At 41.2% G+C, this 17498-nt stretch overlaps 1 protein-coding gene across 1 annotated transcript in view; it reads left to right on the top strand.

Annotated features, from left to right (window-relative positions):
• The window catches only part of Kcnh8 (potassium voltage-gated channel subfamily H member 8), a 458944-nt gene that overhangs the window by 247939 nt on the left and 193507 nt on the right, over positions 1-17498 (top strand). The window contains exons 4-5 of the mRNA XM_075978951.1: positions 691-818; positions 13635-13875. Of these exons, the coding sequence (XP_075835066.1) occupies positions 691-818; positions 13635-13875 (369 nt within the window). The remainder of the gene's footprint in view (positions 1-690; positions 819-13634; positions 13876-17498) is intronic.

Genomic DNA, 17498 nt, shown 5'->3' on the forward strand with positions numbered 1-17498 from the left:
AGTTCAAGGCTTATGAAAAATAATAAAAGAGGACATGAAATTGGGAGGTTAAGGACATAGGGACAAATCTTGTGAGAGTTAAGGGGAAGTGCTGGGAATTAAAAAAGAATCAATTAATTTTTTAAATTCAAATTGGAAAATGGTGAAATTGACAAGACTGTGAAGTTGATGGTTAATACAAAAACTGTATAAACAGTTAGATTATAAACTTTCTACTGATACAAAAACTGTACAAACAGTTAGATTATAAACTTTCTACTAATACAAAAACTGTACAAGCAGTTAGATTATAAACTTTCTACTGATACAAAGAAGAACTATTTAAATGTGACTCTTACATTTGCTTTGGAAATTACCTAGGGGAAAAGGCTTTCTAAATGTTAACTATAGTTAGCGATAGGAGTGTGATAGATCCAGGTGGAAGCAGAATCTTGTGCTCACTAAACGCTCTGTTTCATGTATATTTTACTTTGATGTTTAAATAACAATGCAGCTAGGATAATGTTGAAAAACAAGTAAATTATATTGAACTAAAATTGAAATAAATGTCATCAGGAGGCATCAGATAATTTTAAGTGTTTGAGAAAATATAAAATATGGTATGCCTTTGCACATGATCTATCAGAACGTGACATCTGTGAGATGAAACGTTGCATTCTCTGTTGTCTTATGAATCTTTTTTCCCTCCAGACAGAACCAAAGGAAGATCAAGAGCAGGGACCCACTTTGACTCTGCCCGGAGACGGAGCCGAGCTGTCCTTTATCACATCTCAGGACACCTGCAAAGAAGAGAAAAGAACAAATTGAAAATAAATAATGTAGGTGGTACATGTGTGTATTGTGGACCCAAGTTCTCCTGGAGAGCTATTTTTGATACACTAAGGAAAAGTTCCAATTACTCATTTATTGAGCTTCTTTTAGCTTTCTTTTTCCCACTTTGACTTGCATTTACCCGTAAAGAACAGACTAAGAAAGGTCAGTGTCACGAGGCATTTCTGTGAAACACGTGCAATTGTAGTGTTACCAGAGCACAGAGACTAGAGTGCTGTTGGGGTGACATCACAGGGTTCTGGGGAGCAACATACCAGGCAGACTCTGTGCTTTAGGAAACAAGACAGTGGAGCAAATCAGGTTTATAGTGATTGTCGGTTACTGACCACTTTATAAATTTAATTTCAGTGTCAATGCTACTCTTGATCTCATTCCCCTTTGTGCCTTTATCCTGGGTAACCAGGGGCCAATACAGGACATCATTCCATTGAAGCCTTTGCTTCTGTATAAAACAGACGGAACTTGCACTGGAATTGCAGGCTATCCTAATTAGGCTACATAAAAAGTTTCACTTTTAGTGAATTACAGTGAGGACTGTTTCCTAAAGCAGTGTGCTCACCCCTCAAAAGCCATTGTGCCAGTAAAAACTGCTTGTCTTGTTTTTATCTAGATCTAATCACACATCATACTCTCAAGAAATTTACACTTAACTGGTTTGAACACAAAGAACTTGGTGGAGAAACCCAGAACGACAGCTTTTCAGTGTGGAGTGATCAGACTCCGCAGGTTTGCAGGTGATTGTGGGTGGAAAACTGAACGCTCTGCTTGTCAGTGGAATCAGAAACAGTCATACCCAACAAGCAGAAGTTCTTTGGGATTTTGAGACTGTTCCAGATGTGCTGGGAGCTGAGGACACTGGGTTCTCACATCCTTCCTTTACAGCCAGCATCATGGGGACCCTGATTTACAGCCAGTCTTGATGACACAAGTCTTGATGACACAAGCCTTGCTTCAGGGTTGCAAAGAATCAGTTTGTAGCCAACAAAGAAAAGTGTATAAACCTAGGGTGTGGGGAGCAACTTGATTTGGCTTTAATGTGACTCCCTTCTGGAAGTCACAGTCCGTGTTCTGGTCCACTTCATCCAACAAGTCCTGGCTGTTCAGCCCTTCACTCCTGTGGAAAGTTCAACATGGTGGTGTGGAATTTTTTGTTTTTGTTGTTCTAACTTACTATGATAGTTTTCTCTTTTTTGGTGAGGGTTTTTTATTATGTGTGTGTACCACTGATAGGCATATATGCAGAGATTCAGTTATGCCGTCTTTTTGCTTTACTTGAGATTCACTGACAAACTGCATGTCTCAGTGAAATTAAACTGCATTTGTCCAGCCTTGCTATTTTCCCCTATAGATTTAACAAACTATAAAGTATTACTTTAAAATCTATATGAGAGTTATAACTCTTACTCTTTAGTGACTTGCTATATTTCTGCTTCCTGTTCATTTCAGGAGGGAGGGTGGTAACTAAGAATGTCTCAGCCGGGCGGTGGTGGTGCACACCTTTAATCCCAGCATTCAGGAGGGAGAGGCAGGTGGATCTCTGTGAGTTCGAGACCAGCCTGGTCTTCAGAGCTAGTTCCAGGACAGGCTCCAAAGCCACAGAGAAACCCTGTCTTGAAAAACCAAAAAAAAAAAAAAAAAAAAAGAATGTCTCAGCAGCTCAGAGACACCGAGAGCACAGGGGTCCTGTTTCTGAAGCCAGCTGTAGGCTCTGCACTGACCTCAATCACTGTACCGTTCTCAGCAAGACAGAGAGCAGCTAATGATCAGATAGCAGGAATACAGAAGGAAGGACAGAAAAGGTCTTGCACTTACTAGTAAAAAAAAAAATGAAAATCTTAGGGGAATTCTAGTTGCTATGACCCATGCACATAAATAAAACCACCATCATTTTATCACACTGGCTGCTTAAATCTTCCTTCCTTTCATTCTGTTATTCAATCTTCACAGCAAGCTAGTACTACATATGGTTTTCATTAGCTCCATCTTAACAAAGAAAAAATCCAACTATGGGGATAGTAATTAAAACTCTCTAAAGTAGAAGAACCAGCTAAGGTTCTCAGATATTAATTTTTCTGGCTCAAATCCCTGCCGTGCTCTTGAGCAGCTTTCCTCATAGGTGGTCCTATACTGCAATCATGGGAAAAGAACTAGGCCTGTGTCCAGGTGTGAGGATGGGAAGATAATACCTTTAATATAGGTTCGAAGTTTCCCTGGAAACTGCTAGAAAATTTAATTCATTTTTATTTTGATTCTTTGCTCTGTGAAATGAGATGAGAATGGAGCTAGTCCATGCAGCAGAAGTAAATATTGTTCAGGTCTTAGGAGAGAGCCACTCAGAAGTTTGAGAAGAATGCTAGACATGCCCAAATATCATCGGCTCCAGGATCCTTGTTCATTAGTAGCCCCATCAAAGACAGGGCCTGCCCACTGTAGTGACTTAAGAATGTTTTTTCTGCCCCCTCATACATTCAGAGGAGAATTTCAGAGAAATGTTGCGAAATACTTTAGAAAACAAACATCTTAATTAGGCTTTGGAGTTAACAAGTGAATTTGGATAATTCATGGGATAAAAATTAACCAGCTAAAGCAAGGTTATTTCTAAAGCATGGCCCTCAAAATTAAGAAATGCAGCTGCTCTAAATCTATTATTTTTTGTTTAAAACCTTATCATAGTCCTTAGACAAGCACCATGTGTTTAACAGTTATAAACACTGAGACCTTTCTTCCATTTCCATAGATTGCACAATTTTTTCACATTTTGTTTTGTCTTGTCTTGTTTTGTTTTCTGGATTTTCAAGACAGGGTTTCTCTGAAGCATTGCAGCAGGTACTGGAACTAGCTCTTATAGACTAGGCTGGCCTCAAACTCAGAGAGATGTGCCTACCTCTGCCTCCCGAGTGCAGGGATTGAAGGTGTGCGCCACCACTGCCCAGGCTCACAGGCATCTTTTTATGGTTGTAAGAATTTGCTTGATTCAAGAAGATTTTGTTAAAGAATCTGGTGCAGTAAGTCTCTTGCCACTCAGGTGACTATGTAATGATGCATCCAGGGTTGAATTCTTGACCCTTCAAAAATTGAGTTAAACCTGAGATATATTAAATCCTAAGTATAAATTTTAAATACCATGCTGTAACAATAATTTGACAGTAACTTTAGCTTACATGGTTGAGGTAGTCTATGAAACTGAAAGATGTTCACATGTTGCTCAGCTTTCATGTCAGCATTGCAGACTTAAATGAAAGCTGTTTGAACAAAACAGATATCTTCCCATGAATGCACAGTCTTCAGTCTAGGCCTTCTTCTCTCACACCAGGTACAATCCAAGGCACTGCAGCCAAATGGTAAAGATAGAAGTTATTTGGATAGAAGTCTAAAATGCTTCTGGTGAATCCTGATAGTTTCCTATTATAAATAAATTATAAATGTCTAGGGATAAATTATAATTCAATCTGTCATGCAAAGGACTAAAAAGATGGCTTATCAATTAAGAGCACTTCCTAGTCTTAAAGAGGACCGGGGTTTGACTCGCAGTAACCAAAGAGTGGATCAAATCTGTCATGTAGGCGCCCGGGCGGGCTGCACTTCCTTTGTTTCTGTTGCCTGCCTGCACCAAGGAGGGTAGGCGCTTTGTTTGCGAGCTGCCCAACCAGCACGGAGGCCTGATCTCTCGGCCCCAGGAGAACCAGCATTGGGGTGAGTTTCTGGCCCGCGGCGCCAGCCAGGGACAGGGATCTCGGGGGTCCCTTGGCCTCCTGTCTTTCTTGGGCTCTCTGCAGGACCTCTATTCCCTGGGTACTGCCTCTTTCTTCCTGGCCCACCCAGCTTCCGTCCAGAGCCCTCCCCACTTGCCCCCTCCCCCCCGCCCTCTTTTGGCGTGTGGCATTGGGAGCTGGGTCCCAGTCCTCGGGGCGCCCGGGCGGGCTGCACTTCCTTTGTTTCTGTGGCCTGCCTGCACCAAGGAGGGTAGGTGCTTTGTTTGCGAGCTGCCCAACCAGCACGGAGGCCTGATCTCTCGGCCCCAGGAGAACCAGCATTGGGGTGAGTTTCTGGCCCATGGCGCCAGCCAGGGACAGGGATCTCGGGGGTCCCTTGGCCTCCTGTCTTTCTTGGGCTCTCTGCAGGACCTCTATTCCCTGGGTACTGCCTCTTTCTTCCTGGCCCACCCAGCTTCCGTCCAGAGCCCTCCCCACTTGCCCCCTCCCCCCCGCCCTCTTTTGGCGCGTGGCATTGGGAGCTGGGTCCCAGTCCTCGGGGCGCCCGGGCGGGCTGCACTTCCTTTGTTTCTGTGGCCTGCCTGCACCAAGGAGGGTAGGTGCTTTGTTTGCGAGCTGCCCAACCAGCACGGAGGCCTGATCTCTCGGCCCCAGGAGAACCAGCATTGGGGAGAATCAGCATTGGGACGAGCCAGGGTTGGGCACGGAGACCTGATCCCTTGGTGCCAGGAGAGCCAACATTGGGGAGGCCGCGTTGGGTAGGCAAGGAGACCTGATCTGGTAAAAGAAGATCCATAAGGGAGTATTTGGAAGAAGAGATGGGCAGACGCCAAGGCAAGAATTCGCCCAACAAACTGAAAAGCAACATGAAGCCACCAGAAACCAGCGACCTCACAACGGAAGGACATGAACACCTTAATCAAGAAGGAGAAAAGATTGACTTCATGAAAGTGATTGACGCCCTTAAACAGCATGTAAAAAACGCCCTTATAGAAATGGATGAGAAATATAACAGAAAGTTTGAAGAATTGAATAAATCAGTGAATGATACCCTAGAAAACCAAGGAAAAACAATCAAACAGATAATGGAAACAGTTCAAGACTTGAAAACTGAAATAGAGGCAAAGAAGAAAACACAAACAGAGGGCCGGCTGGACATGGAAAATCTAAGTAAACGAATAGAGACTACAGAAACAAGCATAACCAGCAGAATACAAGAGATAGAAGAAAGACTCTCAGATTCTGAAGATACCATAGAGAAAATAAACACTATGATCAAAGAAAACAGCAAGTCCAACAAACTCTCATCACAAAACATTCAGGAAATATGGGACACAATAAAAAGACCAAACCTAAGAATAATTGGAGTAGAAGAAGGAGAAGAAGTGCAGCTCAATGGTCCAGAAAATATATTTAATAAAATTATAGAAGAAAACTTTCCCAACCTAAAGAAAGATATACCTATGAAGGTGCAAGAAGCATACAGAACACCGAATAGGCTGGATCAAAAAAAAACATCCCCTCGCCATATAATTATCAAAACACAAAGCATTCAGAATAAGGAAAAAATATTAAGAGCGGCAAAGGAAAAAGGCCAAATTACTTACAAAGGTAAACCTATCAGACTTACACCTGACTTTTCCATGGAAACCATGAAAGCCAGAAGGTCCTGGATAGATGTACTGCAGAAACTGAGAGACCATGGATGCAAGCCCAGATTACTATACCCAGCCAAGCTTTCGTTCACTATAAATGGAGAAAATAGAATTTTCCAGGATAAAAACAAATTCAAACAATATGCAGCCACAAATCCAGCCTTACAGAAAGTAATAGAAGGAAAATCACTAACCAAGGAGTCCAATAATGACCACAATAACTCAGGCATCTAGAGACCCTTCATCAACAAAAACCAAAGAAGGGATATACACAAACTTTACGACTAAAAAAAATGACCGGAGTTAACAACCACTGGTCATTAATATCACTTAATGTCAATGGTCTCAACTCACCTATAAAAAGGCACAGGCTAAGAGATTGGATAAGAAAACAGGATCCAACATTCTGCTGTTTACAAGAAACACACCTCAACCACAAAGACAGGCACCTACTCAGAGTAAAGGGTTGGGAAAAGGCCTATCAAGCAAATGGACCTAAGAAACAAGCAGGTATGGCCATACTAATCTCTAACAAAGTTGACTTCAAACTTAAATCAATCAGAAGAGATGGAGAGGGGCATTTTATATTCATAACAGGAACAGTTCATCAGGATGAAGTCTCAATCCTGAACATCTATGCCCCTAATATAAAAGCACCCACGTACATAAAAGAAACATTGCTAAAATTCAAGGCAGCCATCAAACCGCACACACTAATAGTAGGAGACTTCAACACTCCTCTCTCACCAATGGACAGGTCAATCAGACAGAAACCTAGCAGAGAAATAAGCCAATTAATGGAGGTAATGAAACAAATGGACTTAACAGACATCTATAGAACATTCCACCCAAATAGGAAAGAATACACCTTATTCTCTGCAGCTCATGGAACCTTCTCAAAAATCGACCACATAGTCGGTAACAAAGCAAACATCCACAGTTACAAAAAAGTATTACTAACCACCTGTGTCTTATCAGATCACCATGGATTAAAGTTAGAATTCAACAACAAGGCTACCCCCGGAAAGCCCACAAAGTCATGGAAACTGAACAGCCAACTACTGAACCATACCTGGATTAAGGAAGAAATAAAGAAAGAAATTAAAGTCTTCCTGGAATTCAATGAAAATAAAGAAACAACATACTCAAATTTATGGGACACTATGAAAGCAGTCCTAAGAGGAAAGTTCATAGCACTAAGTGCCCACTTAAAGAAAACAGAGAAACCTCACATTGGAGACTTAACAGCCCACCTGAAAGCTCTAGAAAAAAAAGAAGCTGACTCACCTAGGAGGAGTAGGAGACTGGAAATAATCAAACTGAGGGCTGAAATCAATAAAATAGAAACACAGAGAACAATCCAAAGAATCAATGAAACAAAAAGCTGGTTCCTGGAGAAAATCAATAAGATTGACAAACCCCTATCCAAACTAATCAAACGGCAGAGAGAGAATTTGCAAATTAATAAGATCAGAAATGAAAAGGGGGACATAACCACAGACACAGAGGAAATTCAGAGAATCATTAGATCTTACTACAAAAGACTATATGCCACAAAACTGGAAAATGTAAAGGAAATGGATACTTTCTTAGATAAATATCATTTACCAAAGTTAAATCAGGACCAGGTGAACAATCTAAATAGACCTGTTAGTCGCGAAGAATTAGAAGAGGTTATCAAAAACCTCCCTACCAAAAAAAAGCCCAGGACCAGATGATTTCAACGCAGAATTCTACCAGAACTTCCAAGAAGACCTAATACCTATACTCCTTAATGTATTTCACAATATAGAAACAGAAGGGTCATTACCAAATTCCTTTTATGAAGCTACAGTTACTCTGATACCAAAACCACACAAAGACTCAACCAGGAAAGAGAACTACAGGCCGATCTCACTCATGAATATCGATGCAAAAATCCTCAACAAAATACTGGCAAACCGAATCCAAGAACACATCCGAAAAATTATCCACTATGATCAAGTAGGCTTCATTCCTGAGATGCAGGGCTGGTTCAACATACGAAAATCTATCAATGTAATCCATCATATAAATAAACTAAAAGAAAAAAACCATATGATCATTTCATTAGATGCTGAAAAAGCATTCGACAAAATTCAACATCCATTTATGTTAAAAGTCTTGGAGAGATTAGGGATACAAGGGTTATACCTAAATATAATAAAAGCTATATACAGCAAGCCGACAGCTAACATCAAATTAAACGGAGAGAAACTCAAAGCCATCCCCCTTAACTCAGGAACACGACAAGGCTGTCCACTTTCGCCATACCTCTTCAATATAGTGCTGGAAGTTCTAGCAATAGCAATAAGCCAACATAATGGGATCAAGGGGATTCGAATTGGAAAGGAAGAAGTTAAACTTTCGTTATTCGCAGATGATATGATAGTGTACATAAGCGACCCCCAAAACTCCACCAAAGAACTTTTACAGCTGATAAACAGCTTTAGTAATGTGGCAGGATACAAGATCAACTCCAAAAAATCAGTCGCCCTCTTATACACAAAGGATATGGAAGCAGAGAGAGAAATCAGAGAAGCTTCTCCATTCACGATAGCCACAAAGAGCATAAAATATCTTGGGGTAAACCTAACCAAGGAAGTGAAAGATCTATTTGACAAGAACTTTAAGGCATTGAAGAAAGAAATTAATGAGGATACCAAAAAATGGATGGACATCCCTTGCTCTTGGATTGGGAGGATCAACATAGTAAAAATGGCAATTCTACCTAAGGCAATTTATAGATTCAATGCAATCCCCATCAAGATCCCATCAAAATTCTTTACAGATCTGGAGAGGACAATAATCAACTTTATATGGAAAAACAAAAAACCCAGGATAGCCAAAACAATCCTATACAATAAAGGATCTTCTGGAGGCATTACCATCCCTGACTTCAAACTCTATTACAGAGCTACAATAATGAAAACAGGGTGGTACTGGCATAAAAACAGAGAAGTCGACCAATGGAATCGTATAGAAGACCCGGATTTTATCCCACAAACCTATGAACACCTCATTTTCGATAAAGGAGCTAAAAGTATACAATGGAAGAAAGAAAGCATCTTCAACAAATGGTGCTCGCACAACTGGATGTCAACCTGTAGAAGAATGAAAATAGACCCATATCTATCACCGTGCACAAAACTCAAGTCCAAATGGATTAAAGACCTCATTATCAGCCCGAAAACACTGAACCTGATAGAAGAGAAAGTGGGAAATACCCTACAACAGATGGGCACAGGTGATCGCTTCTTAGGTATAACCCCAGAAGCACAGGCATTAAGGGCAACATTGAATAAATGGGACCTACTAAAACTGAGAAGCTTCTGTAAAGCAAAGGACACTGTCACTAAGACACAAAGGGAACCTACTGACTGGGAGAAGATCTTCACCAACCCCGCAACAGACAAAGGTCTGATCTCCAAAATATATAGAGAACTCAAGAAAGTAGACTTTAAAATGCTAATTAACCCAATTAAAAAATGGGGCACTGAACTGAACAGAGAATTCTCAACAGAAGAACTTCAAATGGCCAAAAGATACTTAAGGTCGTGCTCAATTTCCTTAGCAATCAGGGAAATGCAAATCAAAACAACTTTGAGATACCATCTTACACCTGTCAGAATGGCTAAAGTCAAAAACAACAAGGATAGCCTTTGCTGGAGAGGCTGTGGAGGAAGGGGTACCCTCATCCATTGCTGGTGGGAATGCAATCTTGTGCAACCACTGTGGAAGTCAGTGTTTCGGTTTCTCAGGAAATTCGGGATCAACCTACCCCTGGACCCAGCAATACCACTCTTGGGAATTTACCCAAGAGATGCTCTATCACATGTCAAAAGCATTTGTTCAACTATGTTCATAGCAGTATTATTTGTAATAGCCAGAACCTGGAAACAACCTAGATGCCCTTCAATGGAAGAATGGATGAAGAAAGTATGGAATATATACACACTAGAGTACTACGCTGCGGTAAAAAACAATGACTTCTCGAATTTTGCATGCAAATGGATGGAAATAGAAAACACTATCCTGAGTGAGGTATCCCAGACCCAAAAAGATGAACATGGGATGTACTCACTCATAATTGGTTTCTAGCCATAAATAGGGGTCACAGAATCTACAATTGGCGAACCTAAAGAAGCTAAGTAAGAAGGTGAACACAAGGAAAAACATATCGTTATCCTCTTGGATAAGGGAAGTACACAAAATTGCTGGGGAGAAAAGTGGGATCTTGGGGGTGGGGTGGGAAGGGGGTAAGGGGAGATGGGGAGAGAAAAGGGAGAAGGGAAGGAGGGGGGACTTGGGGAAATAGGAGGATCGGGATAATGGAAGGTTGGATAGGGGAGCACGGAACCACAATCCTTAGTTAAGGGACCCACTTTAGGGTGGGCAGGAGAATTGACCCTAGAGGGGCTCCCAGGTGCCCAAGCTGAGGTCCCCAGTTAGTTCCTTGGGCAGCTGAGGATAGGGAACCTGAAATGACCCCATCCTAGCGCAATACTGACGAATATCTTGCATATCATCTTAGAACTTTCATTTGGCGAGGGATGGAGATAGAGACAGTGACCCACACTGGAGCACTGGACTGAGCTCCCAAGTCCCAATGAGGAGCAGAAGGAGGGAGAACATGAGCAAAGAAGTCGGGACCACGAGGGGTGCACCCACCCACTGAGACAGTGGAGCTGATCTATCGGGAGCTCACCAAGGCCAGCTGGACTATTACCAAAAAAAGCATGGGATAAAACTGAACTCTCTGATCATGACGAACAATGAGGGCTGATGAGACGCCAAGGACAATGGCACGCAGTTTTGATCCTATGCAATCTGCTGGCTTGGTGGGAGCCTAGCCAGTTTGGATGTTCACCTTCCTAGATATGGACGGAGGGGGGAGGACCTAGGACTTACCACAGGGCAGGGAACCCTGACTGCTCTTTGGACTGGAGAGAGAGGGGGAGAGGAGTGGGGGGAAGGGGAGAGGGGTGGGAAGAGGGGGAGAAGAGTGGGAGGAGAGGGAGAAGAGTGGGAGGAGGGGGAGGGAAAGGGGAGGCTGGGAGGAGGTGGAAATTTGTTTTTTTTTTTTGTTTCTTTATTCTTCTTTTATCAATAAACAAATGTTAAAAAAAAGAAAAAAAAATCTGTCATTTAACTCCTTTTCCAGGGAATTTGATGCCTTCTTCTAGCCTCTATAAGCACCAAGTATGCATGTAATGCATAGGCACACATGCAGGTTTTAAAAAGTCATACACATAAAACAGAATAAATAAACCTTTCAAAAAAGAATTTATTATATGCTATTATAACTTTATAAGTATCTTATCAACATTGGGGAGATGAATATCCGTGGACGCCAATTCTCTCTTCTGTGCTGTTGAATAGCTTTCACACACACACACACACACACACACACACACACACAGACACACAAACATACACACATGTACACACAGCCCATAAACATACAAAATTATTGACTGTCTCAGTTTTATGACACAGTTCAGCTTTGGAGCCTGTCCTTAACTACCGGGTAGTAGTATGGAACACATGCGGTGTCACCACCCAATCATTTAGGAGTGAAACAGTGGCCCCACTGTGCATCATGAACATGGCATACTTGTGTGACCAAGAAGACTTACTAGCAGGAAATAGACATTTTGGGGGAACCCCTACCTTCCAACAGGGAGTGGAACAAGTAATTACAAGTCCTGTCTCTATCAATGTCCCTGGACTCCTCTGCCCGGGTGCTTCCTGAACACACAATATTATCTGCCTTCCCTCAGTGACTGAGGCAAGGAAACAACACTGTGGCCTATAAGTACTGTATATCCAATACTTTCTTCTATTCATTCAAGTTAAATTTCAAGTCTAAGTTCTCTTTACCTTTCTTACATTTCTCATTAATTAAGGTCAAAGCAAAGTCTGTAAGCACCTGGCCTCAGGCTTGTGGAATTTCCACACATCTTATTGTTGAGCCTCTTTTTATCTCAAAGAAACAGAGGAATTGTTCATCAGTTTGGCCTGCTTTCAAAGCAAAGTGCTTCAGCAGCCATCCAAATCTCTAGCTAGTCTCTGTTGATTTGCTGTGTGGTGAACATTACGTTCCTCCTGAATGACTTGAATAATAGACACCAAGTAGCTGCTTCTCTCCTTACTGGGTGGTCCGTTTCTGTATGTATCCATATTAATCAAAGTAATGAAGTTTGGGTTCCAATTAGAAACATTACCAATACCCACAATGCACAATAGCATGCATCACGATACATTTAGACAGGGATGTCTGCAGGAGAATGTTGATCATCCCTACCATCAGCAGAAACCCAGGTCAGAGCTCCTTGGTTCATGACTGTCATCTGAAATCTACCCATGTGCAGACTATATTCATACAAATGAGCATGGAAGCCTGCCTTTCTTGTTACCTGATGTATAGGATGACATTTGCAACTGGATGCTTTGAGCTGACATTTGAGAGAACCGCCTTTTCGTTTTTTAATGACCAAAATCTAAATTACTCAATTAGCAGTCACAATCCGCAGAGTACTATGCACATTAAAAAAAAAATCACTGTTTAGTTTTAGTTCAATAATAAGCAGAACGCATTCTAAAAAGTGTGTTATTAGGGTAAGTTTGTATTGTAGGAACCCCATAGAGGGTGTCAGTAAAAATCTCCACAGTGCAGGGCTGGACTGGAGATGCCTCAGAGTGTAGGCTGACTCAACACATATGGCCCTTGCAGAGGAGCTGAGTTCAGTCTCCATTACTCAAGCTGGGTGTCTCACAATTGCCTGTAATTCCATTTTTAGTAGATCCAACACACTCTTTTAACTTCCTTGGGCATTTGAATCTATGTGTACAAACCAATAGGTTTGCTAGCCCGTCACTCAATGTGCCAATAAGCAATGAGTTCAGCAGATGATGTATGAGCTTGTAGCTTGTATACTAAATGCTGACAGTGAAACTTTTAAATATGTAGGAACACACTCTGAAACAGTAGTAAGATGAGCATATTATAAACACATAAAGCAGGAATACATTTTATGACTAAGACTGATATTGTGTATTATGCATAATTATCTGTGGTGTTTTATAATGACTAAGATTCCATATGTTCTTGTAGAGCAGCATCACAGACAGATTACAGTGTGGCATGACCCACATCTTCCCTAGGTGACAGGATTTTTATCTCACTTGGAATCTTGTAGGGTGGGCATCACAATGAAGCCTGTACTGTAGTGTAGTGCAGTTGGGTACCACAGAACAGTAGACTCATGTTTGATTTTACAAGTCACTTGTAAAGTATTTGATGTTGAGTGTGTGGATGGTTCTGGCTCCTGAAGTGTACATTTGGGGCTGTTCAATCTCCATTTCTAATCATGTGCTTCCCTGTTTCTTCTCTTCTTTATGTCTTTATCAACAGAATGTGTTTGTAGATAAACCTGCATTTCCAGAGTACAAGGTTTCTGATGCAAAGAAATCCAAGTTCATCCTGTTGCATTTCAGCACTTTCAAAGCTGGCTGGGACTGGCTCATTTTGCTGGCAACGTTTTATGTTGCCGTGACAGTTCCTTACAATGTGTGCTTCATTGGCAATGAGGACCTGTCTACAACTCGGAGCACAACGGTCAGTGACATTGCTGTGGAGATTCTTTTCATTATAGGTAAGATCCAGTAACTTCTTATCTCAGAGATTTGCATGTGGGAAGCAAGCATGTTCCAGAATTTTCTGTGGAAAATTTGAACTGAGATTGATTTGGCAGGGTGTGTCTCAGCCTGTGATGCAAATTTTGGCTACTCACGTGCTTGTATTTCTGAAAATTGCTTTTTCTAGTTTTCCTGCTGTTCCTGTTTTGAAACATCTAATGTTTCTATATTTAATTTAAAAAAATGGGTCAAAGAAAGACGTGGTGTTTGTTGTTTAGATCCTTTACTATGCAAAGTCAGAGATGAGTTTAGCAAAAATCCACCAGTAGAATCAGACAATGGTCCAGGATATCCTGGGGATGTGGTTCTTGCAGGGTGTTTTGGATGGACTTAGCAAGCAACCTGCCTACAGAAGCAGAGAAAGCAGAGGGCTTAGAGGATCTGAATTTAGCTAAGGAGACCCCAAGGGATGTTTGCTCCTAATATTTATCTCTAGAACCATGAGTGTTTCAGTAGACTGACATTGGCTTGACTGTGTAGACCTGTCCTATCGTCCTGTCCTCTACATCTTCATTTGTTAAGACTGAATCCCAGTCTTTGTTTATCCATCTAGAACAGATTATGGTTTTCTTTAGTTTAGATTAACAACCATACTGTTTGATTGGCACCATTGGAGACAAATACCTGGCCTTTACCTAGTCAGAATGATAAAGAAACATGAAAAATGTTAGGGAAATATCTTTAAGAAGTGACTGAATCAAGGCATGAGAAATTGATCTTAAAAGAAAAACCAAGAAGTGCAGCAGACCAAAAACGTTTTTCAGTGGTGGTAGTTTACTCAGTGAAGCTGTTCACCTGGGCAAAGCTGCTTCCTGAATTTTCTTCACCATATTTTCCTGATATTAGAGGTTTGAAAACTCATGGGGTCAGAAATCTATTCTGGCACTATGTGCTCTCAGGCAGAAGATAAGAACTCACACTCTGAGAAAGATTTATTTTGGGGGGGTGTGCTTTCCTGTGGGAGACTTATGGAGACTGGTGTGTGCCTCTGATGCTGCCCTCAGTCCATCTGTGGTCAGTCTTTCTATAGTATCTATTACTTAGGGAGTAAATCAGTTTTCACAGTACCCAGAACCACATGCACTAGCCAGTTGTGTTGATGCTGATTGCCTTACAGATGGAGACATGACTCTGCCAGCAGTAGAAAAAGTCTGCCTGGAATCCCTCATTGACTGACTTAATTTCACAGGCAATAGGGAGTTGTTTGCAATTTTCTGCTGTTATTTTAAATGAGTTTTAGCACATGAACAACTTATTTGTAGTAGAGTTTCTCCTGTTTATCCTAACTTTTATCATGTGCATCTTTTTGAAAAGATGGTCAAAAATGGAGTAAGAGTAGGTGATGGCACTATACATCTGTAATTCTAGCACTTGAAAGACAGAGGAAGGAAGGCCCAGAGTTGAAGGCCAGATGGGGCTACAAATTGAAACTTTATGTTCAAAGTCAAAGATAATAACAATGATACTATAAATAAAAATACATTCTTCCTATAGCACTATATCTTCACAGTTAGTTTCTGTGGTATGGCGAATATGCATATTTAAAATACAATTGGTTTTCCATTTCTTTTTTACTTTTTGTTTTTGTGCTACTGGGGATCCTCCTGGAGGCTTCTAAGCCTCACCACTGAACTGTGCCTTCAGTTCACCCAGAGCCACTAAAGATTTGAGAAAAAAAGGTTTCATTGTTTAGCTATTTGCATTAGATCTAGTGTTAGACAGTACATGTACTTTTCAAATGGAGAATAATTAAATGTTGCATGAAGAAAAGTTTCATAGTCAGAATTAAAGATGGGAGATGATAAATTTCTTTGGGAGATTCATAATACATTTTAGCCCTATAAATCCTCAAAGAAATCCTGTGCTGAGAAAACCTATTTAAATGTGATTCAGAAGCCTCTTGCTGGGTTCACTTTACCCCAGAGCTCATCCTCCACACACCAGTTAGCAATGCTCTTTTGGCATGACTGAAAAATGCCATTCCCACTTGGTTTCACCAGAAGGAAAACATCTGACTACAGAGTTAGTCAAGGCGACTTTAAACTCCTAGCTGTCTCACCGTGTCAGCCACATTAACTCAAGATGGCAGAGACTCTCATTTTAAATTCCTGTATTCATGGAAGGAAGACAAGAAGTTGAACCTTCTCTTTCTCAGTTTCTGCCTTATTATTATGAACAAAGGAACAAAGTCGAGTGTTTCATAAGAGAGACTCACATTGGCTAAATCTCCTGTAGCACTAGAGACCTAATGTTGTTGTTGCATATTTCTGTGGCTTGTTACCTTACTTTGATGAAAAATTGCATTCAATTAATAAATTCCTACAAGTCATTTATTAAATTCTTTTAACATTTGAATCAGTAGACATTTTAAAAATGATAATTTTCATACAATCATTTCATTTCCAAAACTTGTAACACAGTCATACTTTGAACATTACAGATTGTTTCATACAAACTATCTCAGCAGGTTTCTACTTCATTCCTATCCTAAAAATCAACCCCAAAGAGCCCAAAGGTGTACATGCAGCAATGTCCACAGACCTGGGAGTGAACTGTGAGTTGTTCCAGTCAATTCTAGTTTCATTCCCTTTTCCTGGGTGACTGGTGTAGGTACAAGGAGATCAGTTAATCACTTAATCTAATCTAATAGGCATAGCATTGTAGGCTGCCTTGTAAGGCTATAGCACCCAACTTGGTGTCTTCAAGAACATCTTAGAGAATCTAAGCAATAGTGGAGAGGGTGATGTGGGATTTCCCTCTGTATACTGTGAATATGTTTTATTATCATTGGTTAATAAAGAAGCTCCTTTGGTCTATGGCAGGGCAGAATATAGCTAGGCAGGAAAACTAAACTGAATGCAGGGAGAAAGAAGATGGAGTCAGGCAGATCTCAGCTAGCCACCAAGGAAACAAGGCATGTAGAAAATGAGGTAATACAAGGCCACATAGCAATATATAGACTAATAGAAATGGGTTAATTTAAGATGTAGTAGCTAGCTAAGAAATGCCTGGGCCATTGGACAAGCAGTTTTGTAATTAATATCATTTCTATGTGATTATTCGGGTCTGAGCACCTGGGAAACAAAAGCTCAGTATCCATTTATAGGAGGGTGTCTTAACTGCTCTTCGCCTGTCAGCGTAGAACCTTCATCCAGCAACTGATGGAAGCAGATGCAGAGATCTATGGCTAAGTACTAGGCCAAGCTCCTGGAGTCCAGTCAGAGAGAGGGAGGAGTGATAACATGAGCAAAGGGGTCAAGACCATGATGGGGACACCTACAGAACAGAAACAGTTGACCTGAACTAGTAGGAACTCACTGACTCTGGACTGACAGCTGGGGAACCTGCATAGGACTAAACTAGGTCCACTGAATGTGAGTGGCAGTTGTATGTCTTGGGCAGTTTGTGGGGCCACTGACAGTTGGGCCAGGGCATGAACTGGCTTTTTGGAGCCCATTTCCTACGAGGGATACCTTGCATGCCTAGATACAGGGAGGAGTACCTTGGTCTTTCCTCAATTTGATATGCCAGACTTTGTTGACTCACCAAGCAAGAAAGGCCTCACCTTCTCTGAGGAATG

Source organism: Microtus pennsylvanicus, chromosome 7, assembly GCF_037038515.1.
Source record: "Microtus pennsylvanicus isolate mMicPen1 chromosome 7, mMicPen1.hap1, whole genome shotgun sequence".
NCBI classification, from domain to species: domain Eukaryota; kingdom Metazoa; phylum Chordata; class Mammalia; order Rodentia; family Cricetidae; genus Microtus; species Microtus pennsylvanicus.